Source organism: Chiroxiphia lanceolata, chromosome 9 (assembly GCF_009829145.1).
Source record: "Chiroxiphia lanceolata isolate bChiLan1 chromosome 9, bChiLan1.pri, whole genome shotgun sequence".
NCBI lineage: Eukaryota > Metazoa > Chordata > Aves > Passeriformes > Pipridae > Chiroxiphia > Chiroxiphia lanceolata.
Window position 1 is genome coordinate 7,906,271 of NC_045645.1, and position 27,073 is coordinate 7,933,343.

General features: G+C 44.9%; 1 protein-coding gene across 2 annotated transcripts; it reads right to left on the reverse strand.

Annotated features, from left to right (window-relative positions):
• Nucleotides 1-23,217: 23,217 nt before the first annotated feature.
• DMRTA2 (DMRT like family A2) lies at nucleotides 23,218-25,679 on the reverse strand. Of its 2 annotated transcripts, none has more exons than XM_032696525.1 (2): nucleotides 25,063-25,679; nucleotides 23,218-24,878 (listed from the first exon to the last, which is right to left on the reverse strand). In XM_032696525.1, the coding sequence occupies exons 1-2, from the start codon at nucleotides 25,553-25,555 to the stop codon at nucleotides 24,007-24,009; spliced, it is 1,365 nt and encodes a 454-aa protein (XP_032552416.1). In that variant the 5' UTR covers nucleotides 25,556-25,679; the 3' UTR covers nucleotides 23,218-24,006. The 2 variants fall into 2 exon arrangements, with proteins under 2 accessions (XP_032552416.1, XP_032552414.1); XM_032696523.1 differs by having other exon boundaries at nucleotides 25,006-25,679.
• Between the last annotated feature and the right edge of the window lie 1,394 nt (nucleotides 25,680-27,073).

Here is a 27,073-nt window from a genome sequence, read left to right on the forward strand (position 1 = left end):
GGCAGGGTGACTTGCATCTCAGATGTTACAATTATAGACATGCAAGGTGACATGCTCTCCTCCCTACTGTCCACTACCCTCTGCAAAGTTACCAGCTTCAGGAGCAGCTCCTTCTAACTGAGAACAAAGACCACACGAGGAACAGTAGTTCTGTTGCCAAAAACCTGTGTTTTTATAATGACTTTGGGATATTTGGTATTTTTCCTGAATTCCCAGGTACTCAAAACCAATATTTGCATGGGAATCTCACCACGTGCAATTTCTACTACCCAGGGTTACAAAGGAGAGTTTAAAAAAAATGTGGCAGAAAGATAGAGAGGGTGCCTTTCTATCTAGGGTCCGGAAAAAATGTCCAAAAATTATTTTTCAGAAAAGGAAAAAAAAAAAGAGAGAACCCTAAAATAAACCACTTTCTTTTAGTCAGTCTCAAAAATTGTGACATGCCTTCTAATCTTTCATAAATTAGGCACAGCAGCCAGCACTGGATACAAACACAGAGCCTTATCATGGGCTTGAATGCTCAACACCCTGATTCAGAAACACAGCTGCTACTGTTTTACATCAACATCTGCCCCAGCACAAGTTTAATGACAAATATTTATCTTTATTTATCTTTATATAAAGAAAATATATCCCCCTGAGCTGCATAACTTCCATGGGTAACGTAGAAATAGCTGTTAATGCTCATTACATGCACACTGAATTTGAACCCCATGTAGCTGTTGATCTTGGGTTTAGTTTCCTGTAGCCACTTCTAAATTCAAAAAAAAAAAAAAAAGAGGAAAGTGAGGTTTACTTATGGCACATAAAAGTTTGGAAATAAATTTTTGTATTCTATTCCTTATCATACAAACAAAATTCCCCTAGAACTGCAAGAGCACACCGGTATTTAGGGTCCTGCTCTTTTGCTCTCTCTTTCTGTGATTTCCTCATTGAGGCAGCTCAATTTTCAAGTGTTTCCCCTCTCACCTCCAACAGCCACTCCTGGTAATTGCCTAACTCTGAAAGCCAAGCAAGATCTGTTCTGGCTTATACATTAGCAGCAGTAGACTGTGAAATCAGAGGTTAGCTAATAAGCCATCAGGACAGTCTGGACTGTCACTACACCCCTGGCAGAAGTAATAACATTGATTTAGCCAGCAGAGTAACAGAATGTAGCTCTGAATATACCCAGGTAGCAGAAATTACAGGCTAAAAAACCTGCCATTCATGAGCAATTGCTTTTGAGTCTGGAAACATGGGAAAAGACACTAACATTCAAAAATTGTCTGAAATATTTTGCCAAATAAAATTAAATTTCTAGTGTTTATTTTATATGCTGTACTTCAGGGGAAGAGAGGAATTTTTCACTTTTTTTCCTGTTTTGAGCTTTTCTTACTTAATTTGAGCGAAGATGGGCCAGAACCAGGGCCCTTGATCCAAATAGTTCCACGCTTTCTGCTCTTCAAAAATCAAAAACTGTACATCGTGCCTGTGATCCATCTCTCCCCTCAGAGACAATTTTGTAGCTTCCTGCATTCCCTCTCTGAGCCTGCTTGCCAGTCTCTGAGCCTGCTTGCCAGCTGTTTATTTTCTCTTCATCAACTTTTTTGGGAAGAGGCCATTTCATTTTCCGTCAAGCCTCTTCTCTCTTCCATTGATTCTCATCTGTATTTTTCCCTTTTGCCCTCAACCAGCACTACACACATTTTCTTCTCCATTAAGTTAACTCACAATCCATCAAGATCCTGCACTCCAGAGCCAAGTAGATATGGAGTGTTTGAGAAGAAAAGGCAGGGATTGCTCCAGCTTGCTAATAAAGGGTATCAATCTTGCTCCCATTTTAATGAAACAAGTTGTAAGCTTCTCTTAGTCACACTAATGAAAGTATTTTGCCAAGTTTATCCCTAGCATGAGTCCCAGGACAAAAAGTGGGGGAAGAGGGGAGTACAACATTGAGAATAATGGACCAATATTTTTAGCTAATGGATATTACATATTAGAAAAACTATGAACCTTTTTGGGCTAGGAATAGGATAATAAAGTCCATTTCTCTAGTCAAGTGGAGACCCAGGATCCTCACTCTACATGGCATATATAATGGCTATTATATATATTCATGAGTTCAGTGTAGACCACATCAGACCACATCTTCTAAGTCTTGGAGAGGCACTGGGGATTTTGTTCCATTATTGGAAGTTATAGAATCAAGTGTTATAGAATCAAGAGACATAGCTAATTCAAATATCATTCTTCAGAATTTCTCTTGCATTCCCCCAGAATAACCACTACTAATACTTATCACAAAGCACTGCCCTAACTGGATGGTTCTCAAATCTTACAGGGCTACTCAAGACGTGCACCTTCCACTAAGAATCATATATGCTCCCTGTACATGTGGGAGAAAAGGGCCTCTCTTAACTGCTTCAGGACATTAGGGCTTTATTTCCAAGGATGGAAAAGGAGTTGTGTGCACACAGCTGAGGACTGCATTTTTGAGGTCACTTCTCTTTACTGCTAACATCACTTCAGGGTCTTAAAATCCATTCCCTTTCCCCCAGTCAAATTCTACTTTCCCAGTTTCATCTTTATCTCATCCCTTCACCAGCACTTAGTGGGCATGGAATAGAGTCAGTCTACTGCTGACTGCAGCCCATGACTTGCTCTTCAGTCTCTGTAGATTCTTTACCTTACATTTCTCCAGGCAGGAATTGCAGAACAGCTTTTCCCCCTTCCAGCTGCCATACTCAGCATGGGCCTGCCAAAGCCAGTGTGCATCCTTTCCTTCTCCATCATCACATTCTGTTCCAGGCCACACTGGAGCCCTGTCACAGGGCTCAAGAGCAAAGGGACCAGGCAGAAGTGAAATATCTCCCTACATGTTTCACTCTTTTTTCCAATCTGTCCAATGCTCAATTCCCAAGTTATAGATGCACTACTGTGAGAAAAATGCAACCACCTCAGTTTGATACCTTCCCCCATCTCCAGCTAATCTTCCATACCATTACAATAGTCTCAATTACTGCTTTTAATGCTTTATAATCTCTTATTCCCATGGGAGATCTCATTCACCTCCATCCTGAAATAATATGACATATTATCACCAGTTATCACAATTTCTCCATCTCTTCTGGAAAGCATATTTTATACCTGCCTTCTCAATGGGGAAAATCTTTAAGAATGATGGAACACAGAGGAAAACTATGTGACAAAAAAAAAAAAAAAAAAAAGAGACCAACTCATCTTGATGGAGCACTTCTTACTTTGATAAGCAAAAAACATGAGCTGTGATAATGATATAAGTTGTTGTGGTTGGATTGGTTTTTTTAAACAGTAAATGAACTCCTTGGTTGTTTTTACTCTTGTGATAGTTCTGAAAGGAGAGACTGTACGATGGCAGGGAATAATTGAATTGTAAAGACAGAGGCACAGATGGATAACAACTTTCTGTCATTTGTTCCTGAAACTTCCTAAATGAAACTCACATCAAAATGTGAAAATCTGTAAAGCATCATTAATTTCAAGGGATCAGAGTAAGATTTTAAGCAGGAACTATGAAATAGTTTCTGTGTGTACTCTTCTGATGTCTTTCCTATTTCATCTAATTAACAATAAAACAGATGTCCCGTGACAAAATCAGCTTTTTCATCCAATAACACTCTGACAATCTAAAAATGCCAAACTCTTCACATATGTAAGTTAAATGCCACTGGAGGCAGTTGATGCAATTTAGAGATAAAAGCAAAGTGTATATTAACGTTGGCTAACTAGCTACAGAGGTGCAAAAACACCTATTGTCTGCCCTTCAAAGTTGAAAAAGAGAGGATTAAAGAAAGATTAAACTTCAACTCAGAAAAATAAACCAGTAATGTAATAGCAAAAAGGACCAAACTTCCTTTACCTGACTACATAAACATGGGAAAACCCACAGCATTGGTGTGCACTTACAATACACAGCTCAAATATTCCACACCACAAATATTCACTCTGAATTACTCATTGGCAGCCTAAATCTACTGCTCATTTACCAACTGCCCACCTCTAGATGATGTAAAGGTTGTTCACATGAGGCTGGCATCAAAGGCAGGCTGTTCTTGGGGCAGGGAATACTCCATTTGTTTCTGTCTTTCTTAGGAGCCACACATGGAGGAAGGTGGTCAAGGCTGCTTCAGGTATAGATGACTAATTTAGAAATATTCTCATCTTTCAGTTTAAAAATGTCTCCTCCTCATATGTCCCCTCAAAGAAAATTAAGTTATTTTTGGCGCTCAGAAGATATACCCTTTAGAACAATACAGTTATCCTGAAGATACTACATCTCTTTATGAAATGTGATACACTGCACTCAGAGAAACTCTGAAGAAGTTAATCATAGTTGCAATCGTGTGTCTTTTCTAATTCACACAGTTGTGTGATTGACAGAAACTCCCAAAGCAGAATCCAATTAAGTATAATTTTGATTCTCATAAGACAAGTCTGCCTTTGTTGTAACACCAAAATCAGTTCTGAAACACAGATAAAACAGATATTAAATAATGTAATCTGAAGCTTCTCAGACAGAATAAATGCCACCAATAATAATGCTGCCACTGTTCTCTTCTGCAGACTTCAGAGTGGGTTTTCTCCAAAAATGAAATACAAACATCTCAAGTTATAAGATTCTAGGGGACAGATTTTCAAGGTTTTTAGGTACCTGAAAGTGTGAAGACTCCCAGGGATTTTCAGAAACACCAAAACCTCTACTCTCACCAAGTCAACAGAATTTTCAAGCTAATCCTCAGGATATCAGAACTATGAACATATACTGTTAATGCACCACCTTTAGTAGATTATATTGTCTGTGACTCATCTTCTATATATAAAGAAGTGCTTTGATAATGCTGGGTACAGAGATGATGGCACAGCAATGCCCTGGTCTATGGGAATAATCACCATGATGTGTCATCCAAAAACTTTGAGAACTTCTGTATAGTTATAATAGTACTTATTTTAATCCATTAAATACTGTCCAAAATTTTATCAATTCACCCACTATAATCTTTCTCGCCGCACCAAAACCCATTTGAGCTGTATTCAGTTCTTCCACATAACCCATAATCTGCCAACGCTTTTCTCCCCATGCTCTCAGCACGCTGAGGAATGAAAGAGCCCTTGAGTCTGTTGCTTGTGAAGCGACCTCTGCAAGGCTGGGGTCAGAAACTAATGCCATCAACCCCTTTCAGTGCCCACACCATGCCAGACACAGGATTGTTTCCCACCACCTGGCTGTTGTACCTACCTGCTGCCTCTTGCTTAGTGGCTGGTGCCACAGACCCTGGCAGTGATCACAGTGACAGCATTTTACAAGTACAAGTAGATTTGCTCCTTTCCAGCTCTTTCGTTCTGCTCTTTTTACCGAGTGAACAGAAAGGATAAAAATCCTTGAGGTGTCATTATGGACTGTCTCACTACAGTAATGGACTAGCTACCGCCAAAAATAAATAAGTAAGTAAGTAAATAAATAAATAAATAAATAAATAAATATCTAATAAAGGGACAAATTTCAGAAATTCAATTTGGTTTCTGAAACACAAAGGCAAAAGAGCAGGGAAAAACGGGACTCCAGGTGGGACGGCGGACGGCACAAGCTCTACGAACAGTCTCTGCTGCCCTCGAGTGGCCGAGCGCTCACCCAGCTGAGCACAGCACAGAGGCATTCCAGGAGCATCTCAGCCTCGGTTAGGAAGTTCTGTCGTTAAATATGGACGACCTTGGAACGCATGGGCTGATTTTATTATATTTCCATAGCCCTATGAATTAGGGGATCTTGTATGTTTTTCCTACTTCGTACTATTTACCATAAATTAGAGCAATGCTAAAATATTTTTATAGGTCACTGAACTCTTGAAGGAGAGTATTGGTGCATGTTCCTGGTACACACTACATCACAGGTCAGAGAGGCTTCCTGGATATTTCTGCAATAGGATTGGACCTGCCTCAGCACCTCCATAAGAATAAAATAATTTTTTTAAATAAACAAAACAGCAAACAAACAAACAAACAAGACCACCAAAAAAACCACCTCCAAACCACACCGCAAAAAAGCCACACACACCCCTCATAGGGCTACATCTGTTTATTCCAAAGCTAATTTTTGGTCTTCAAATCCTCATTCTCAACAAACCTTTTTTTAGTTCCTGGAATGGACCAAATTAACCATTGGCTTTGCAAGTGAGTGCAACCCAACAGGATGTGTCACATCACACTCTCTTATGATACTATTAAAAAAAAAACCCAAAACTAACTAACAAACAAACAAAAACCCACAACCAAAACCACCAAACCTAGGAACTGATTCACACGATACACTCAGTTTTCTATTCACTTACTGACCTATATTCATCCCAACCACGATAAATCAAAAGTATTTCGCAAAATTCTGTGGTATAACCAGGGTGCTGAGCAAACATGTTAGCACAGAAGCAGCCCAAGTAGCTCAGCACACTCATGAATGGGCAAAATGCCTCTGCTAGTTATGACAGACAATTTTGGCGCTGGAGAAGGTTTCTATTTTCAGCCCAGCTTCCAAAGGAAATGAGGTTTATGCAATTGTAGTTCATGTATATGCTGTGTGTCTGACATCTTCACTACTAACCTACTACTACTACTCAGCCTAAACAGCCAACTGTAGCCTAAGTCTCATAAATCATGGAAATGCTTTGGAACTTGGTTCACACAGCAAGTATAATAGGAAAGAGATTCCCTGGAAGTGCTCTGACTGCAAAGCTTCCAACCAACATCAAGTCCTACACAGAAGGTTACAGACCTTATTGGTAAATCCTCATTTTGTCTGTGTTACAGTAATCCAGTGCAGCCACAGACCCACAGAAATGGTCCCTTCCCCAAAACACTGTGGATTTAGCAGCACAGAAATTGTGAGACAGGAGAGAGAACACGTCACTTGCTGTTGAGTATAAACCCAAGGCAGGACCCAAGGTCATCACATGATTGCCAGTCAGTTTAACATTTGTGGCATATTTGTTTTTATACCCAAATTAAATAAGGATTTTTGAAAACTGCAGAAATAGGCCTTTTTATTTATTTAAATTGCCTTTCATACTGTGTTAATAAAAGTATTGCATGACATTCTCAGCTGCTGTTCTTTTAGTAGCTGGAATTTTCTTTCTCTGTCAATTTCTAGTGCTGACATTTTACTTTTTTTAATCTTTGGGCTCAAGGCATATTTTTTTCACCCTGATCTCCTTACAAATATTTGGGGCTTGCTCCTGCATTCCCTGAAGCCAGTAAAAATCCTGAATGTGCAAGGAATGCAGAAGCAAACCACAGAGTAATTTATGTTTTCTATTTTACTTGCTTTCAAAGTCCCTGAAGAGACATATTGCTGTTTATTACTACAATAAAACTTCCCTAATTCACTCAAGTGAGTTAATAACTGAGAAATCTCCTGGATATTACCAAACTGGCAAAACATAAATGATTACTGTATTATTTTCTAAAAAGCAAATCCAATGTAAGGTTTTTTTCTCGTTAAGTACACCTGTATTTTATTACTTGTTAGAGTGCTTTACTGCTGAATAGCAAAGCTCCTTGTTGCTTGAAACCTCTGCAATGTGTGAGGCTACAAAAGATCTATAACTTTTTAACCTTAGAAACACAGGGAGAAGTCATCATCTTGGGGTGTGTATGAGTTGTGGAAATTGCCACATCTGAGATTAATGAAATCCCACTAACAGTCTTCCCTTTTTGCTTGCATTTCAAACAGCTCTGTAAGCAGCAGCTGTTCATCAAGGCCCTGACTTCAAGCATAACTTTATCCTTGCCATGTCACTTTTGTTTTCCTGTTACATATGGTCATAGTATCAAATTATGAGCTGACTTAGGGACTGTTTGTTGTTTTTTTCCAGCCTAAGACCAACTCAGCACAGTGAACCCTTATTGTCTCAGGTGCTCTGCTAACATAGAGGCCATTAAACTCAGTGCATTACTCCGCATTTACCGTGGCATGGAAGAGAATCACGTGTAGGATGCCAGGACTCTGCTGTCTCCACACAAATCATGGTAAGAAACAGGAATACCTGAAGCAGCAGACCAGCTTTGACCACACAGGGGCAGCAGAATCAAGACACTGCTCAAACAAGTCCCGTATCAAACCTGTCACAGGAGCAAACTTCCACTAACTCTTCTTTGGGGAAAAGAGGGAAATAGTGCTGTATTAGATAAGATGCATAACTGATCATAGTTGTGCATAACTGCACAACTTTGGAAATAGGGAATTTTCCAAAGTTTAAGACCTCAATTTACCTCTTCCAGCTTGAGGTATGCAACTTTGGAATATCTTTTTTTGCTGGAATGAGCCAGTGTGTGTTTCGAGCCTGGCTGAAAGCAGCACCCAAGGAGAAGCTCTGCCACTGACTGTCCCCTGATAGCTCCAGAGAAAGGGTAAAGAAACTGAGGTTCCTCACCTCACAAACTACTGCAAACACAGGAGGAGGAAAATTCTGTCAGCATTGTGCTGGAAGCCTTCAAGAAACATTCTGGAACAAATGGTTCCAACCCAGTTAATTACAGAAGGTCTTTGCAGTTTAATGGGAATTTTGCTCAATCAACAGAAGTAAAGTGAGTAATAAATTAATTAATTAATAAGCAATAACAACAGGCACAAGCAGAGGGCTTGATCTGCTTCCCACTTGCATGAGTAATTCAGGAACAACTCTCTCAGTGTCCGAATATTTCTATTTATCCCACCCACAGCCAGTGGGATGACAAACAGCTTGGAATAACAAAGGAGCAAGGTCAACCCTGTCTCATTCCTCATTCCTTCTGTCATCAGAAGAAAGCACAGACCCTCCTCTCTACCATCAAATAGGTAGTTCTCCACAATGGAGTGATATCCCATGGCAGTCTGGGGTCCCTTTGTGCAAAGCTCTCAGCCTGAGGCAGCAGCACACCTCAGCAGTGGTACAGCAGCAAAAGCTGATGTCGCTCAGAGCCTGCAGGTCCCCTCCTCAGGCTACATGGCCCAAACTACACAGCGTCCACTTGTCAAAAAATCCAGTGCAAGACTCTTATAGTATTCAAATGGAGCAAACAACAGGCAGCACAGGAAAACAAACTGATGGAATGGAGGAGCAGGGTGGGGAAGAAGAAAAATGCTCTGTGGTCTGCAGACTCCACAAAGCCTCTTTGAGAAAGTGTGCTGAACGGCAGGGATGGCGGGGAGGGAGGGGCAAGATAAGAGATGGGGAATTTTCCCTCTTGTTCCAGACCCCTGCAGGGACCCTGGTGCAAAGCCAGCACTGCCCATCTCTGCACACCCCTGCTGAGCTGTTCTAGCTCCCACTGGGGTGGACTTTGGGGCTAAAAGAAGCCTGGCCTAGGAAACTGCCACAGAGCAGGCAACAACTGCACGCAAGCCAGCAGGGAACAGCACTGCAGCTTCCACAGCAGTCAGGAAGGAAAATTGTGGTTTCTAGAGCTTCACTGCACAAGGGAACAAAACACTGCTCTCCTCCAAACCAGGTACATCGCTGCAGCCAGGTGTGGGGCAGGGAAGGGTGAAGCACTGTCTAAGGGCAAAGGGAATCATCCACAGCACTAAACAAGCTTGTCGGGGGCTGAATGCCGCAAACTTAGAGGAGGAGAGCAGCATGTATGCACCACGCACATTTTTCAGTTGGCTGTGACCATTTAACTGAACAGAGAGTCATCTGCCTTAATCATTACTATTAAATTAATTATTCATTAACCACATGAATTATTCAAATTTAAAACTATGGATCCTGGAAGCCAGTGAGAGACACTGGCTGCCTTCAGTTTCTGATAGGTGGCAAGAGCCTGTCTTCTGGTACTGCCAACCTAGACTTCTAAACAACAAGTCTTCAACTGCTTCAAATGTAATATTTTAATGGCTATGTCATTCCCTTCATTTTATCAAACTTTTAGAGCTGATGACTTCACTTTTTTGTCCTCAGCTAGGTGGCTGAAAGTTTGCTTAAAAGCAAAACCTGAGGTTCTCATGGAATACCAGGACTCCAAGAGTCAGATCTGACAAAAACCCTTTCAGTACTAAAAGATATTCAACAGGTCACCAACCTTGGACAGTACTCACAGTTCCTGTTTGCTAGGTGCAGTAACTGTTCTTTCTCTCTTTCTACCTACCTACTGTACATGAGGAAAGTCTGGGCTGAGAAGGACACAGAACTCCACCTGTGCCCCCAGCAACTCCCCCTGAGCCCACAGGAGCTCTGTGCACTACAGGAAGTTTAACCAAAGCTGAGTTGCAATGAGGTGCCCAAACTACACCATTTTCTCCTGCATTTGCTTGCAAGGGGGACATTCCTTAATTTCCACTGACGAGTTCGGCAGGCACCTCTAAAGTTTTAGACGTGATTGTTAAAACAAAGAGGATTAGGAGAAACCACCACTATTACAAATATCCTGCATTCTCCTAATCATCTCCTTTAGTCCCTCTCAGGAGAGAGGCTGCTTCCTGAGCCATTTCAAGTATCTTGCAACACTGCTTGAAAACTGGATCTCAGGAAACAACACACTGAAGAAACAGTGCCTAGAGAGATTTTTTTTTTTCCAAAGGGATTTTAATGGCAATGAGGTAGAAGACACTTTGAAAAGTATATCACGTGCAGTCACAGGAACCTGCTGCTTAACTTAAAAAGAAGGCTGGAGGTTTAAGAGCCAGAGCAAAGGACAGAGTTGCTGAAGAGATTCTGTTTAAGACAGATGTGCCAACTAAAGTACAAAATAGGGGAAGGAGAAAATAGTATTACCATAGAAGGACAAAAAATAAAGCTTTTATTCTGGTCCGACTTTGAGCTGTTAATTAAAAGCTTTCTGTACAGAACTTGGCATGCCATTTCTGGCTAGAATATTCTCATAAAAATTATATTTAAAAAAATACTAAACACTGGATTAAAACTGTAATATTGAAATCAAAAATACATAAGAAAGGTCTGGAATACACTGCTCAGATCCAAGATCCTCAAAAATTCTGGGATTATGGTTCCCTTGGACCTCACTACTATAGAAATATGAAATATCTAAAGAAATTTTAAAAGGGGCTTTTAAGAAAGATGAGGACAGACTTCTTAAGAGGATCTGTAGTAATGATTTTAAACTAAAAGAAGGTAGATATAAGAACACGTTGCCCAAAGAGATTGTAGATGCCCCATCTAAATGGATGGAGCTTTGAGCAACTTGATATAGTCGAACATGTCCCTGCTTCTTGCAAAGAGCGTTGGACTAGACCACTTTTAGAGGTCCCTTTGAACCAAAACCATTCTATGATTCTATTGATTTTTTCTTTAATTTTGACCACCTTTTTTTAATGGTATTTTCTGAGAATGCAGTTTCCTATTTTTGCAACTTTCACAAAGGGAGAAAAAACAAAATTTTCTTAACTATAATTACTTTCCTCTTGACTAGCAATTCTACTGTGCTGAAATTACTACACTCTTTCCATGTTCAAGCAACATCTTTACTATGCTAATACTCACCTGCTTTTCAACATCAACATGAAACAAATTTCAAAGTGAGTCGTAACTCATTATTACTGTATTTTTGGTGAATGCTTGGAGCTGTCCAAGGCACACAGAAGAAGCAATTCTGTATTGCATAGACTGCAAAATTTTCAAAAATATGGGAAACATATCGGTATGAAAGTCACTGAGACTATTCACATGCATAAAATAACGCAGATGGGAGTTCACAAGCTCAGGTCTAGCATACTGCTTTTGCTATTTCACATTGAAAAATGGATGTCAGATACAGAACCATGTGGTCTCCTACTCAATATCATATCTTACCTTTGCAGTGTGGATTTCAGAGCTAATACACATGATTATTTTGGGTTTAGTGTCCCATTCTAATCTGCATATGTATCATTATCTTCCTAATCTACACAAAACAAACTTCATCACAAAACATCCATTTCTCATCGATCTCCTGAGAATAAGTTTGCCATAATCAGCACCCCTGCTAAATTATCCTCAACCTTAAATCAGCACATAGTCAGCATGCGTGACATGATGCAGAGGGAGCTGCTGTGTTGGAAAATTTAATTGGTAAAGAAACTACAACTGGTAAATGAATTCACAAGGGTAAGAGATATATAGAAATATGTGCATACGTGTTTATGTGTGTGTACATACACACACAGAGATTACTGTCACTGAGCTCAGCCAGGACTTTACACATGGATCTGTGAATTTATTATTTGGTTACGGAGTCTCTCAAATATATTGCATAAAGAAATGGGCAATATCTCATATTGGTTTCAGCAGTTTTCACAGAAAAACACAAAAATGAAAACAAAAATTAGCAATATAATTTAACATGATAAGAGCCAGTGCCTGTCACCAGGCTTGTCTTATCTCAGATTCAATAGGTGTGTGACAGTACTTAGAAGTATTAAGTCAACAGTATGCCAATGACATCCCAAATCTCAGGTAAAAAAAATCCTCCCACGTTGTTTTCTCTGTGTCTTGTCCAGGCAATGTCGGCTGTCCAGGTGCCATCAAACACCCCCAGTGCTCTTCTACCACACTAAAAATCATAGAATTGTTTAGATTGGAAATCACCTCCAAGATCATTGAGTCCAACCATTAACCCAACACTGCCAATTCCACCACTAAACCATGTTCCCAAGCACCACATGCTTGGGACCACGTCTTAAATTCACCAGGGATGGTGACTCCGCCACTTCCCTGGACAGCCTGTTCCAATGCTTGACAACCCTTTCAGTGGAGCAATTTTTCCAAATATCCAATCTAAACCTTCCCTGGTGCAACTTGAGGCTGTTTCCTCTGATCCTGTTGCTTGCTGCCTGCAAGAAGGTCCAATCCTACCTATCTACAACCCTCTTTGGTGCAGATGTTTAGCCGAAATCAGAAGTGAGAGGACCCACATGAACACACACTCACGAGGGGGAGTGTGGGTTCTTCAGGCTACAAAAGGCTATTTTAATCCAGGAGGAGATGTCTCTTTGGGGCAAGAGGTCCTGAGGGAGTGGGAGGCTCAGGGCCCCCTCACAGCTCTTTTGTCTCCCTTGGGACACAGGGAGAGGCCAAACAAAGTCGCTGCCTCAGCTATGGCACTTCAGTCTGGTTTCTCTCTCAGTTTCACCTTCTCATAAAATATCAAGTCATCACAGATACTTTCCTCTCTACCATCACACACAGGACTGTTTGGATGAGACAGCAACTGCACTACATTCTTTTGCCACAGATCAAACTCCACCTTCAGTTTTTGCATTGCATTCCAAAGGAAAAATTCTACTTAAACATCAGTGATGTGCAATGGCCCCATATCATCACTTTCTTCCCTGTATTTTACAATAGTTTTATAGTGCTGCCAACACTGGTGTGATGTTTTAACACTGACTCTCATGTCCCCACTTTCTTTCAGTACTCTCTTATTTCCTTCAGGCTACAAAGCCAAGGCAGGTAGGTTTGCTGGAGTGCCCAACAAGATTTTCCCCTTTCCAACAACATGAATGGCTTCATGTTCATTAAATGCTGTTCTGCAAATACTGGCCAATGGTATTTCTGTAGCATTAATATTAGGAGCCTATAGGATTCTGTAGATCATGTAAAAAATAGTTCATATTTTATACTCCACAACTCCATCCTGTTAAGTCTATTGATTTAATAAAACAAGCCATCTAAAATTATTCATTTTTTTTTAATCACAGTAAGGAATGCCAGTAGGAATAGCTGTTCTCACTGCAAGTTGTCTAGACAGAGAAGATCTCGTAATTCATTGTCTGCCTAAGGGCTCTCTGAGGAGAAGATTTTTACTTCTTCATCTTGTTTGCTCTACTGGTTGATTGGCATGTATCTCTGTATATAACTATATCTATGGTACAATGTTATAATAGCAAGGAAGACAAAATTACTACCTCTGCCTGACATTTCATCAGCACTACTTGGGAAATATTGTCCCTGAAAAACACAGAACAGGGGGTTACAATTAACACTAAGAAGTGTTAATTAGACAGAGCTGGAATGACTTATTATAAACCAGAGGGTATTTTACTTTTCCATGTCTCACAACAGTATAGCTTCCTGAGTGAAGTCGGGGGCTCTGCTTGGGTAGCTGAAAGTGAGGAAATGTATAACCCCTTGTTGCTGGACTTTATCACTGAACAAGTACTTATTAACAAGCATCCTCTTTGGCACATGTTAGTATGTATTCAGGACATAGGGTATCTTTTGCCATTGTTAGAGCTCTGCTCTAAACTCTGAGGAATTTGACACATTTTAATGAATGAAGACAGAGTCCAGGAGAGCTTTCCTGACACAGAGATTGCACAATTAATTAGGACCCTTATTAAAAATAAATACTCAAGTAGTACAAAGTCTGCAACTCAAGTCTTGTGTGTCTCATACTGAAACTGGAGACAATCAATATTAGTGTCAATTTTTAAAAATAATAAATTGAACTCAAGGTCACACAGTGTTGGTAAATCATCAGCAGAATTTAGTACACAAACCAAATCTTCAGAGACTCACGAGCAGTTTTCACTACAAAACCTCACAGCTTCCTTCATTTACAAGGTCCCAGTGCTCCTATCTAGTTCTTATTCCATGAGAATAATCCAATGAAAGTTAAACAAACCAACCTGCAAAGATAAAGGATAATTGTACTGTTCAAAAGACTTGAGATAAGAAGTTAGTACAGTTTACTTTCAGTGTACCACACGCAGGTGAAGCACTTTATACCTACTCTAAGAATCATTTCATGTTCAGATCAATAGCTCTGAAGGGATCAGGAGCTCACACCCACTGAGCACCAACAACATGCTGCTACCACAGGAAGAACTTCTGTTCTGTGCATCCTGCTTCCAGGCGATATTCTGTCTCGGGTCTATGAAGAAGCAAAGGTAGCTTTTGCCCAAATGAGTCCAGAATCTATGAATGTACCATCTGAGAGCCCTATCTATACCAGAAACTAAACTGAGAGGAAAAAAAGACTCTCGGGTCACTGGCGTTTGTGGCAAAATAAAATCTAAATACCGCCAACCAGGGTGATATACACTAATATTTTTCTTTCATAAAGGCTTCAAAAGCTTTAGGAATATCAGCTACAACCTGTTTTTCCAAAACTGAGGAGCAATACTCTGAACCCAAAGAACAAAACTGTCAAAAGTAGTAATCTGTAGGCAAAATAAAAAAAAAAAAATAAAAATTAAAAAGCACAACAGTAGTTTAAGGGTTTAAAATTTGCAAATACTTTAACATGTGATTCGAGTATTAAAGTAAAAAAAAAAAAAAGAGAGATGTTCTTAAGGATAAAAATTTCATACAAATTTCCTTTCTGTTATAACAAAGTTAATCCTTGAATCGGGGGAGCATGTGTTTCAATTAAGGTTGGAAAAAAAATCCATGATACCATAAACATCTGCAAAATAATAGAGACAGTCAACAAAGATGGCTCTGTGCAAAACATTTACTGAAAATCACCAACATGATCCCTTTTGCTGTTGCATTTTGGATGCCAGATGGCTGCAGGGAGTTCCAGCAGGCAATTTCTTAATGAGAGCGCCTCTGCCCAATACCATCAATGTCCATCAGATGCAGCATCTACCCTGCTGATGCTTCCAAGAAAACCAGACATTTTACCAGTGACTTCACCAGGTCAGTCTTAGCTTTTCACAGTTTATGGAACATCGTTTGTTGTTGTTCACTTCAGCCCATCTTATCAGGACTAACTTTCACTAGACTTTTCAGTGATGAGGAATAAAACAACACAGCAGATGAGGCTCCTAGAACAGCCTTAGCTCCATATTTGGCCCTGATTTTAAAAGCACACCTATCGCTCATCTTCTCCATCACCAGACTTCCAGCTTAATAGAGCCATTTTCCATTCAAGAGCCAACTACACCATTTTGCCTCTCCTCAACTACAGTTAGAAACAATTCTGCTGGACAAGCATATTGGCATCCTCGTCTCACACAGGTTTGAAGCTCTTTCCAGATCAAAGATGTGCATATCCTTGTTCTCCAAGATAACATAAGTTTTTCTTTCAGTGGCCAAGGTACTAGACACTGAAAACTAGCTGAGCCCTCTCCCAGGAGGGAGACTAAGAAGCCAAAGTGAGAGATGCACAGGGCAAGTTGACACACATTTCAGCCTGGCATCAGAATCCATAGGCACTTTTATGTAATGCTTAGGAAGTAACTTAATAATGCTGAGACATATCACAGTGCCTTTGCCAACTTCTCCAAGTGTCTGCCATGACTGTGGGGTACATCCTGAATATTTTGACACTATTACACTCAAAGTAAATAAGAGTTGAGTTAACTCGTTCATCTGGTGTACTTTGGGCAACACATTGTGTTTGGAAGCCACATGATGGATTAAGTTACCCCCAAATCCAACAAGGCTTATGTTACTACTTATTCTTATGTTCCCAGGTTTTTTTCCAATGGATCTGAAAATAGAAATTCAACTAGTGTTTTGAGATCCTTTTCACCCGTTGAACAGGAAGAAGGCTATAGTATAATTATTGTAGAGAAGAGACCATGAAAACACCTTCTGGTTCACGTGAAGTTTTCATGAAGAAGGGTACAGATTTTTATGAGAGGCTGGAGCCATGTTTTTCCTGCCAAATCTACTGGAGCAATTTTCCTGCTCTTGGCCCCACTGCATTAAGATTATTTTCTCTGTGTCAAAGTAAAGCTTCACAATGTGGATAAAAAGAATGATTAGGGAAATCAAACATAATTCATCCCTCTAAGCAGGAAAAATAGCCAGGCATCTTGCAGCACACATTCTAGCACACTGGACTAAGCATTGCAATTTTAGTCTTTCTGTGTGCCTGATCATTTGACATTTACTCCTATTGAACAGGCCCTTAATTAGATTCTCCTGCCAGAATAAGATATCCGACTCTTCCCTTGTAAAGTAAAGGCTCTCCAAGTTGTAATCTCAGCTACTTGCCCCATTCATTTAGCCATAAATATCTGTGGCTAACCTTGCAAGCAGGAGATTTAGAAAACTAAGGAAATCCATAAGTTCTACCCAAGGTAAACCACGGGCTTCCCCAAGCCACGAGAGGAAATCAATATCCCATATCCCACTTACAAGAAAGCAAGGTGATATTTTGATACCTACATTCCCTATAAAGCTATTTCATCAGTAAGTCCCTGCTGCACAAATCCAAGATCATTCTGACTGTCTTCTCATGCTTCTGTTGCTGTTCTTGGTTGGAAGTTCACGGTCTCTGTCTAGATCCAGCTCTCTTTAGCCAGGCCATACCCTCCTCCATCCCCTGACTCCAGGTCCTGCTGACCTTTAAGCCCTTTTCACGATCTGCAGAGTGCTTTATGGGCCCCTGCCTTGCTGGCCCCGCTCCTGTCTTGTCTAATTTCTGAGAATCTCTCCTATATTCTGGTCCAGGGCTAGTACATCATTTCATATCTAAACATCTGATTTTACCAACAACTTCAGCATTTTAAGGCCAGCCAGTCTCGTTAAATCTCTTTGTAAACATAAACCTCAAGCAGATCTTTTTAAAAGCCTTTGTAAGTCATGCTTTCCATCTGCCTGTCAGACCACATGAAAAGATCCACTCTCTGTTTCTGGTTTCCTTTCCATTTCTCTCTTCCCCCCAGGAGCCTGGTCTGCTGTCACAAAACTACTAAAATTTACACAGATCCTGCCCAGCTATTGTATTTTCCCCATTAAACAGGGGAAAATGTAAATATGCAAATCTTTCTTAAGATATGCATAGCAGATTTGTAACTATTGATGGGTAATAAGACTTTGGGTAACCTGCTTTCAACTGATTTCTACAACTTTTTTTTCCAAATTTCATCTATGATTTTACCCACTCATTTTTTATCTGTTCAAGTATTGGGTGGGAAAAAAATTGCCTTTTCAGAAAAAAAAACTTAGCATAACTCTTAAAAATTTTACAGCGCATTAATGAGATCCAAAACAAGAAAGGAGGGAATATAAACCAGGAAATACCTCTCCAAATCCATACCAGCTGCAAGTATATTCATTTTGAGAACATGTCAAAGGATCCGTCCTTACCCCTCACAGATCTGCATTACAGAGTTCATTTAGGCAGAGCTTCTGTGTACAGTCATAATCAGAACATATCCCACATATCACCATCTCTTACAGAAAATTAATGGACAAACCAGTATATGACAAGATTTTGTATTCCAGACCATCAAAACAGGGCTGTGAGGAAGCAGTGTTTTTCCCCCTGCAGTTTAGAGTTTGCAAGGATTTAAGATAAAACCTAAGATAAGACTGTAGCTCCCACATGCAGGTAAATCCAATACTGCACAAAACAGCATTCCAAACAGAATTATCCCCTAGGCAGGTGTCTCATCATGCCCTTGTCCACATCTGCCAAATTCACACCTGGGGTGAAGAGGGACATGTGTTCATGCCAACATTTGGATAGAATAGTCCTCAGACCAGATTTTGTTATGGGTAGAAATGGTTACCAAATGGCCTGTTGCAATTAAGACTATTAGTAATATCTCCTGAACTTTAAGCATTTTCATCTCTCTCAATGTCCTTGCTTCCACAGGAACAGTCAATGAGTCACTGTAAAAACACCCATCACCATTTTATACCAATGGCCACCTGCTCAGGCCTTGGCCTGTGTTAGAGCATGTATGTAATTGAGCTTTCTGACCTCTGTTCAGCCCCTGATAATACTACACCTGAAAATAGGAGTTTTTCATAATTTCCCTGAAAATGTAAATCCCACCACATAGTACTGCCTTACTCAGCCTGTGCAGAATATAATCAAGCCTTAAAGGCTCCCTCAGGAAAGGCACTTTATGATACACTTTCATTACAGCCCAAGGAGCTGCATTACCCTCTCCCTGAAGATGGCTGTCCTTCAAACCCAACATGCAGCAAGAGACACAACTTCATCTCACTCTTGTAATACAGGCATCAAGATCTTATTTTAGTGATTTCTAAGTATTTCCACAGCTCTTAATACTGCATCTCAGTTCTCCATTAGATCTTCTGAGGCTAAGACCCTGTCAGCCCCTTGCCCTGTTCTTCTCTTCTGGAATTCACCCCTTCCCTCCTCTCCACACCTCTTTTACCTTTAGGGATTATCCAGCACCGGAGTTTCTTGCCGACGTACCTTCTCCAGCTGTATCAGCCCACACCCGTTAACCAGGGTGAGCCAGCTCATCCCCCCACGCTTTAACCTCTTCCCACTCATGCCATGTTAATGTCTTTTGCATTAACACCACCTCCCACGCATCAGCAATGCACCCATTTCCAGCTGCCCTCGGTCAGTTCGACCATATCCAGCAACCAGCCGCACAATTTAACGGGAAATTCGAGGCCACGGCAGGTTGCCCGGCTCCCTGGGTTCCGCTGTCCGAGCCCTGGCTGCTCCCGGGAGAAGGTGGCAGGTCACGGTGGACATCATCCGCCGCCCCAGCAGCGTGTGTCAGGAGCATCCTGACTCCCTGGGTCAGGAGCATCTCTTCCATTGGTTGTTAGATTCCCTAACAGCATAGAAAGGAGGAATACTGGCTGAAAAGGAATAGTTTTCAGGTTAAAACATCAGTTAAAATTAAATTTTTTTGCCTCTTCGAATAAGCTCCTTTTGGAGATGAAATAAAAACCATCATTGTGCAATTTCAGGATTCCGGTTATTTTGGGAGGGTTGGTTTTTTTTCCTTAGAGGGCTTGGGCTTTTTTGCCTAATAAAAAAAGTAAAGAAAAATGAAGGGAAAACTGAAAAGGAACAGTAACAGGGCAACAATTTTTTTTTTTTTTTTTTTGCAACACTGTTTTAGTATTTCTGTCGAAACCCGGGAGATGGAAATCGGAATGAATTTTCACGTGCCTCAGTCGGTGCTCAGAGCAGCAGAAAACGGTAAAAGACTCCGTTCCGCTCCCGTTGTAACTGTGTTCCCTGCTCGGTTCCATCTGTTGAGCTCCAGACGTGCCGCTGCTGCCCTGGGCGAGCGGCAGCCCCCGAGGCTCCCTGGAAGCCTCCGCCGGCTCGTCCTATGAAGTCGCTGCTCCTCGTTTCTTCCACCTGCTTAATCACATTTAAATATATTAAATACTTTCCTATTGTTGTTCTGGCATAGAAGTAATTGCCGCGGTTGCCATGGGGATGTTGTGACAACACAGGGGGGATGCCCGAACTAAGAGAGGAGGCAGAGGTGTCCCCTCGCCGGGGGACGTGGGAAGTTCGTGTGCCTGACACCGGGCGCCCTGGGAATGCCCGGCCCGGCCGATGAGATCATTCCGGGAGAGGGAGATACCTGGGCTCGCCCCCACCGCTGGGGATCACGGAGGAGGGATGTCAGAGAGCGGGGGCGAGGGGTGGGACGGGAACAGCCGCGTCCCCCGGTGCCACCGGCAGCAGCTGTGTTTGCTCAGCCCGGCACAAAGGCCGCCCCGCCCGGTGAGGGGCACCCGGGGCTGCCCCCAGCCCAGCCCAGCCCGTCCCGTCCCGTCCCTCCTCTCCGGGGCAGCGCTGGCCGCGGGGTGGTTTCCAGGTTGGGAAACGGGGCATCAAGTCCTGGGAGCCCGAAGCCCTCCTGGGTTAGCTGGAGAGACGGAGAGGGGTTCGGAGCTCGCTCCTCGGCATCCAGTAGAACAATCCATCTCCCCCCCCCGCTGGAGCGGCCCCGGCTGCGCGGGGACCGCGTGGAAGCGGCATCACCAACCCTTCCCGGCCACGGGGCTCCGGCGGTCGGCGGGGGACACTCCGGGGCTGCCGCGGAGCCACAGCCCGGCCCGGAGCCGGGGGGAGCCGACACGACCTCGCTCCGAGCCTCCTCCATCCCCAGGGCCTCGGCAGCAAGTCGGGTTTGCCGCAGGGTGAGGGAGAGGCGGCTCTGGCAAGCATGGGAGAGTAGTGGGGCTTCCCCCCTCGGGCTGAAAAATAAACCCTATAAAAGGCCCCCCCCGCTCCCCTCCCTGGCCTGGCTCAGCCCAGAGCCGGGCCCCGGCCGGGCCGGGCTGCCGAGGCAGCCTCGCAGCGAGCAGGGCGCGGGGAGGTTCATTTTAGGTAAAGGAATGTCATTTCGCTACTAAATGGTTAGTCTAATTTGATCTTTATTATGCTGTGGATTAGGGCTGATTCATATTAAACACGAGTGCAGTTAATATAACTCCGGAACGTGTCCCGCTGTATGTACAGCAGCCGCTGTTACAGCCCCGCCGCTTCCTGCGACCCGTGGATTAAGATTTAATTAACAGGGAAGTTTGCGAGCGCTCGCCCGCAGCCTCTCTGCTTCACAAATAATTTATACCCGGTTCCGCGGATTTTTATTCAAGTGACAGCATTTTATTTTACTCTAAAAGGGACCTGAATATTTTATGTTCTGCCAGAGGCTTCTGTATACGAACGTCTCCGAGGCAGCTTCAAACCCAAAGGATTTTTTTTTCTTTTTTTTTAGATCTAAGGGAATTACCTCAGTAGGACAATTTATCAGATTCTCTTACCCCCCTCCTCTTACTCCCCCCCAATTTAACAGCCTAAACTATCCATATGAAAGTTAATCGTGGTGATCCCCATTGTCGGTTGTATAAATCCAAGCTCAAGCCAACTTTCAAGACACGGCAACAATTCTGATAAATTGTCCTGCTCGCCTAACTACACAAGAATGGCTTTTATAATTAAAAGGGGAGCTGAGTTAAATCAACAGCTCCTAAGCCCTTCTTAACAGGGCTCGAATGGGAGAAATGTGGCGACCTGATTTCTTTAAGTAGCAGCTCTTTGTAGCCCGTTCATAATCCTAGATATGGAAACCCATGCTGCACAAAGTCAGCTGCCAACCAAAAAAGGGGAAAAAACGGGAAAAAAAGTTTATTCAGATGCTCAAAGTCCATCTTTTTTTTTCCAGTCTAACATAACCCTAGCACTTTATAACCAAACAGACAACTCCTTTTCCAATTAAAGTGGAATTAGGAAACTCAATCAAATTAGCTCACTATTAAAGCCCTTCTTTATTAAACCATTTTATTGTAGTAATATTAAGTTTCACCCGCTCTTGGAACATGAGACTTTAAAAAGTTTCCCTTGTGATATTGATTTGGCTGCTCCCAGGATGGATCAGGGTCAAAAGTATTTGCCTAGGTGTAATCTGTAATACTTACTTACTTTTTTTGTTGTTTGGGTGGGGGTTTTTTTAAGAAAATCTTAAAATTGTATCCAAATTGATCAATTGCATGCAGGATGGAAGAATTACATTTTGATGCAGCTTGATTTTACCCGGGAGCTTCCTTCAATAGCTGCAGCAGGATACCTCTCCTCCCAGCCCCACCAGTATATTAACTGGTTGGTAGGAGCCGCGCTGGCAGCTCCCAGCCAATGTTTACACAGTTATATTTGAAGTGAGAAAGTAAACAGTCCAGCTGTGCCACGGAGCGGTTCGGTGGGATTAGGTTTCCATACCAACCAACTTTAGGAGCTTTTACAGTCTTAATTCAACCATGCACTGAACTTGTTCTTTGTGAGTAACAGCTTTCCTGGGCCAGACACTCCCAGGACTGGTAAGAAAGTCACACTTTGGCCCTCAGTAGGACCTAGGGATGCACGAGGGCACACCAGCTGCCCCCCACTCATGGCAATACAGACATAAACAGAGCGAGGAACGCCCTTCTTAATTTTTGACCTTGAAGAACAATTGGACTCAGTTGCCAAAAAAAAAAATAAAAAAAAAAAAAAGCCACTGCTGCAGCGTTTACTCAGAACGAGGGGGAAGGACAGATTCGAAAACAGAGAAACCTTTCCTTATCCCCCACACTGATCTTAACTCGTCCATGCCTCTCACAAATCCATCCTTACATTCTGAGAAAAAGTCATTATTATATATCACTTTGCTTATTTTGATACATAAAGAGCTTTAACACACCACCAGATTTCAGATATGAAGGGGAAGTACCTCTCTGTTGCTACACAGCCTGTGGTCGGCAAGACGGGAGTTTGCTTTAACCCGGCTTCTCTTTGCGACAGTGCCAAATTTCCTAAATATGACAAAAACCAGCGAGATATCAAGGAGAAAAATCCTGCTTAAATTTAAACCTCTGGGGTTTTTTCCCCTCCTGGTGTAAATAAGAAAAAGACCAGAACCAGAAATAAACATATTTGACAATTTCAGTTGATAAGGAAATTGCTCGTTTGTAGGCTTCGTTTTTATTTATAAATTTATCTGAAGAATATCTGGTTTGACCATGATAAAAATGTAGTAAACATGTTTATAGTATTTGCATAAACTCCTTTAAATATTGACTGTACTTGTCAAATGAATTTCCCAAAACACACTTCCATCATCTGATAAAATACCACTTGCCATTCATAAGACTGATTTTTTTTAATAGAAAATAACATTTATTTCTATGAAATGGAAACACAGAATTACCTGTTAGAAACAGCAAGAAGTTGCTACATTGGAACAAGAAAGCAATTTTCTTGCAGAGCACAAATGAAGGAGGCTTATTAAACCGTCATACACCATTGGCGCCAGGGTCCTACGGACAGTAACAAATATATCTACTTTCCAATGTTATATACAGATCGTAAGGTTTCTGGGGGCAGGAAGGAAAAGGTTTTCAATTTGACAATGTTTCATCTATATGCCTGGTAAGTATTACAATGCGCTGTCTAACCTTTAGCTTAACGTTAATACCAAGTTCACCTACAAGTTACATTAATAACTTAGATTTCCATTTTATAACATTATACACTTGCTAGTATACATATATATATGTATGTGTGTGGGAAAGAGCATGTGTGTGTGTGTGTGTGTGCGTGTGTGTGTGCACACCCCACGACGCACCGAGGATATCCATGCTTATGGCCATAAGCAACAAAGAGTGACTCATGTCTGGACAATGAAAGTGCACCTTTATCACCTTAAAACACCTACGTCTGTCCGCGCCGGGCTCTGCACGCAACCACCGCCTGCACGGGGGAGAGGGGAGAGAAACCACCCGTGTCCGTCCACCCATGCCTACCTAGCTACCTCTACAGACGAGCTTTTGGAGCTTTTGGAAACCGCTATTGCTTCTCAGGGGTGTTGTTGACCATGGGCCCGTAGAGCCCTCCGGAGTACACCTGCTCCTTGTGCACGGCCGAGCGGTCCCGCATCAGGTCGCTGAAGGCGTAGTCCACGGGCGGCCGGAACCCCAGCGTGGGCATCAGCCCGGCCGTGGAGTAGGGGGTCATGAAGGCCAGTCCCCGGCTGTGCGCCGAGTAGGCGAGGCGCAGGGGGTTCAGTCCCAGGTGGGTGCCCAGCGGGTAGGCGCCGGCCTCGGCCCCGAAGTGCGTGGCGTTGGGCTGCAGCGGGGAGAAGGCGGAGCGGCTGCCCAGCGTGCCGATGGCCGGGGCCATGGCGCCCGCGATCAAGGGCCGGTGGTGGGCGGCGGCGGGGCTGGGCGGCAGGCCCTGCAAGGCGCCGTCCCGGGCCCAGCCCTCCTCGGGGCCCTTCTCCGGGCCGCGGTTGTTGAGGATCTGCTCGATGGCCTGTACCACGTCCCCGCCGCAGCCCTGCAGCACCAGCTCCAGCACGCTGCGCTTGTGCGCCGGGAAGACGCGCGTCAGGATGTCGATGGGAGTCCGCTGCCGGCCGCCGGCCGAGGGCGACGGGTCCTGCTCGTCCTTGTCCGCCTCCGAGCCCGAGTCCGAGCCCAGCGGGCTGATGGAGCCCGGGCTCTCCTCCCCCTCCTTCGGGCCCTTGGAGACGGGTGAGCTCAGGAAGGACTCGCCGTCCCCGTTCTCCGAGCCCGAGCCGTGGCGAGCGTCTGGGGAGGAGGTGCCGGGCACGGACTCGCCGTCCGGGGAGAGGGGCTTCCCGCCCGCCTGCTGCGGGGTGACGGCACGGCTCGGCAGCAGCGTCTTGGGGAACAGCTCGAACTTCTGCATCTTGGACTCTGCGGGTCGAGGGGGTGCAGAAGGAGAGAGACGGTCAGTGCGGCTGCCCCGGGAGTGCCCCGCGGAGCGCCCAGGCCGTCGGCGGGGCCATCCCCCCCCGCAAGTCCGCGACCCCTCATCTCCCGCCGCCTCTCCCGGCCCCTTCTCCCACTCCCCCTCCGAGGGCGCGCAGCGCGGCCTTACCTGAGGCGCCGGCGCCTCCCTCGCCGCCGCCGCCGGCGCAGACGGAGCCGAAGACCTCGTACGCGGGCCGGGGCGGGATGATGCCGTTGGCGGCCGCCAGCGCCAGCCCCTCGGCGGTGCCGTACAGCAGCTGCAGCTCGCGGGCCTCGTTCTCCTCCTGCGCCTGCTGCCGGCGCAGCGCCACCTGCGCGGCCATGACGCGCTGGCGCTCGGCGATGAGGGTGCACTTGGCGCACATGCAGTCCTTCCAGCGGCAGTACCGCTTGTGGCCCTTCAGCGCCGACACCACACCGTGGTTGCGGCACCGGGCGCACTTGGGCGTCCGCGGGTACTTCTCGGCCGCCCGCAGCAGCAGCGGCGGCGCCCGCAATAGGCTCCCGGCCACGCTCACGGGCAGCGTGGCCGCCGCCGCGGCCGCCGCTGCCGCCACCGAGCTGGGGGGCACCGGGGGGGGCGCGGCGGGCACGCTGGGCAGCTCAGACCGCAGCTCCATCCCGCCCTGAGAGAGCGGCCCCCCCTCCCGGGGCTCCCCCAAAGCGACGCGGGGCGGGGGAGCCCCCGCGGAGAAGCTCCCGGCGCCCTCAAGCGCGATCACGAGTGGGGGGCACACGGAGCCCCGGGTGCCGGCATGCAAACCCCAGCGCCTGTCCCCTAGCCCCGCTCGCCGCCTCCTTCCCCCCGCACCGGCACACGGCCCCGGAGCGGGGTTCAAGTGAGGAGGGGCCCGTCGGAAGCCGATCCACGCCCTCCTCCCCTCCGCGCCCGCAAAGCGAATCTAAGACACAAAAATCCAAGAAAACTTAGATCACTCTCGCTTCCTTGCTCTCCGTGCGCATCTGACGGGGCAGCACCAAGTCCATCGCGCCAGGCTCAAAGCCGAGCTCTCCCGTCCGCGTTCGCGGGGTCGCCGCTCCCCACGGCGCCCTGGTGCAACCCGAGCTGCTCCCTAAGCTCCTCTCCCCCGTCCCCCTGCCCCTGCAGCCACAGACTAGCAGCGTCCCTTCAAAGAACAATCCAGCACCTTCAACGACGGGATCCCTCGCCACGAGCCGCGGAGGCTAAAATCCAGCAGCGAATAGTTTTAAAAAAAAAAAAAAATAAAATAAATAAAATCGCCCCGTCTCCCGAGCAGCAGCCAGGCGGAGGGGCCAGGCGCTAGCCCGCCGCGGCGAGCCCCGAGCAGGCGGCTGGCGTCGGGGCAGGCGGAGCGGCGGTCAAGGCCGGGCCGGGGCGGTCGGGCCGGAGCCCCCCGGGACTGTGGCGGCCGGGTGGGTGCGGAGCGGAGCGGGACGCGCTGCCCGCCCGCCGCCACTCGCGCCGCCACTCGCGCTATTGTCGCGGCCCGCGTTGCCATTAGGCAACGCTGCACAACAATGTGGCGCCTGCCATTGGCCAGGGCCGGCGGCGCCCGCGCTGATTGGCCGCCCCGCGATCCGCCGCGGCCGCCCGAGCGCCGCGCCCGCGGAACGTCCCGGGGGCGCCGCGGGGGCGAGGGGGTGCTGCGGGAGGGACACTGACCGCCGTCCCGCTGCCCCGGAGCCTGGCTCGCCTTGCCTTTTATTTCTGTTTCTTTTTTTTTTTTTTTTTTTAATTCGTTGGAAAAAAAAAAGTACTTTGAGTTTTTTGGCGTTTGGGTTTTTTTTTTTTCCCCTAGGTGTCACTTGTCAAAAGGGGAGGGGGGAATATACCGTGGACGGTGACAATTCAATTTATAGTCTCTCCCCTCCCCTTGGAGATTTTGTTTTATAATAGTACGTTATGGTGCCTCTCTCTCCTTTCCTTTTCCTTCCTTCCTTCCTTCCCTTTTCCTTCCTTCCTTCCTTCCCTTTTCCTTCCTTCCTTCCTTCCTTCTCCCCACTCTTTTCTTTCTCTCTCCTCCCTTCCCCCCTCTCTCTCTCACTCCACACCTGCAGGTGCTGCCGCAGCAGGAGAAGCCCGAGGTGAGTATGATTTTCCATCCTTTCGTTGCGCTGTAGCCAGGGGAAGCCCTGCCCGCCCTTCGCTCCCCAGA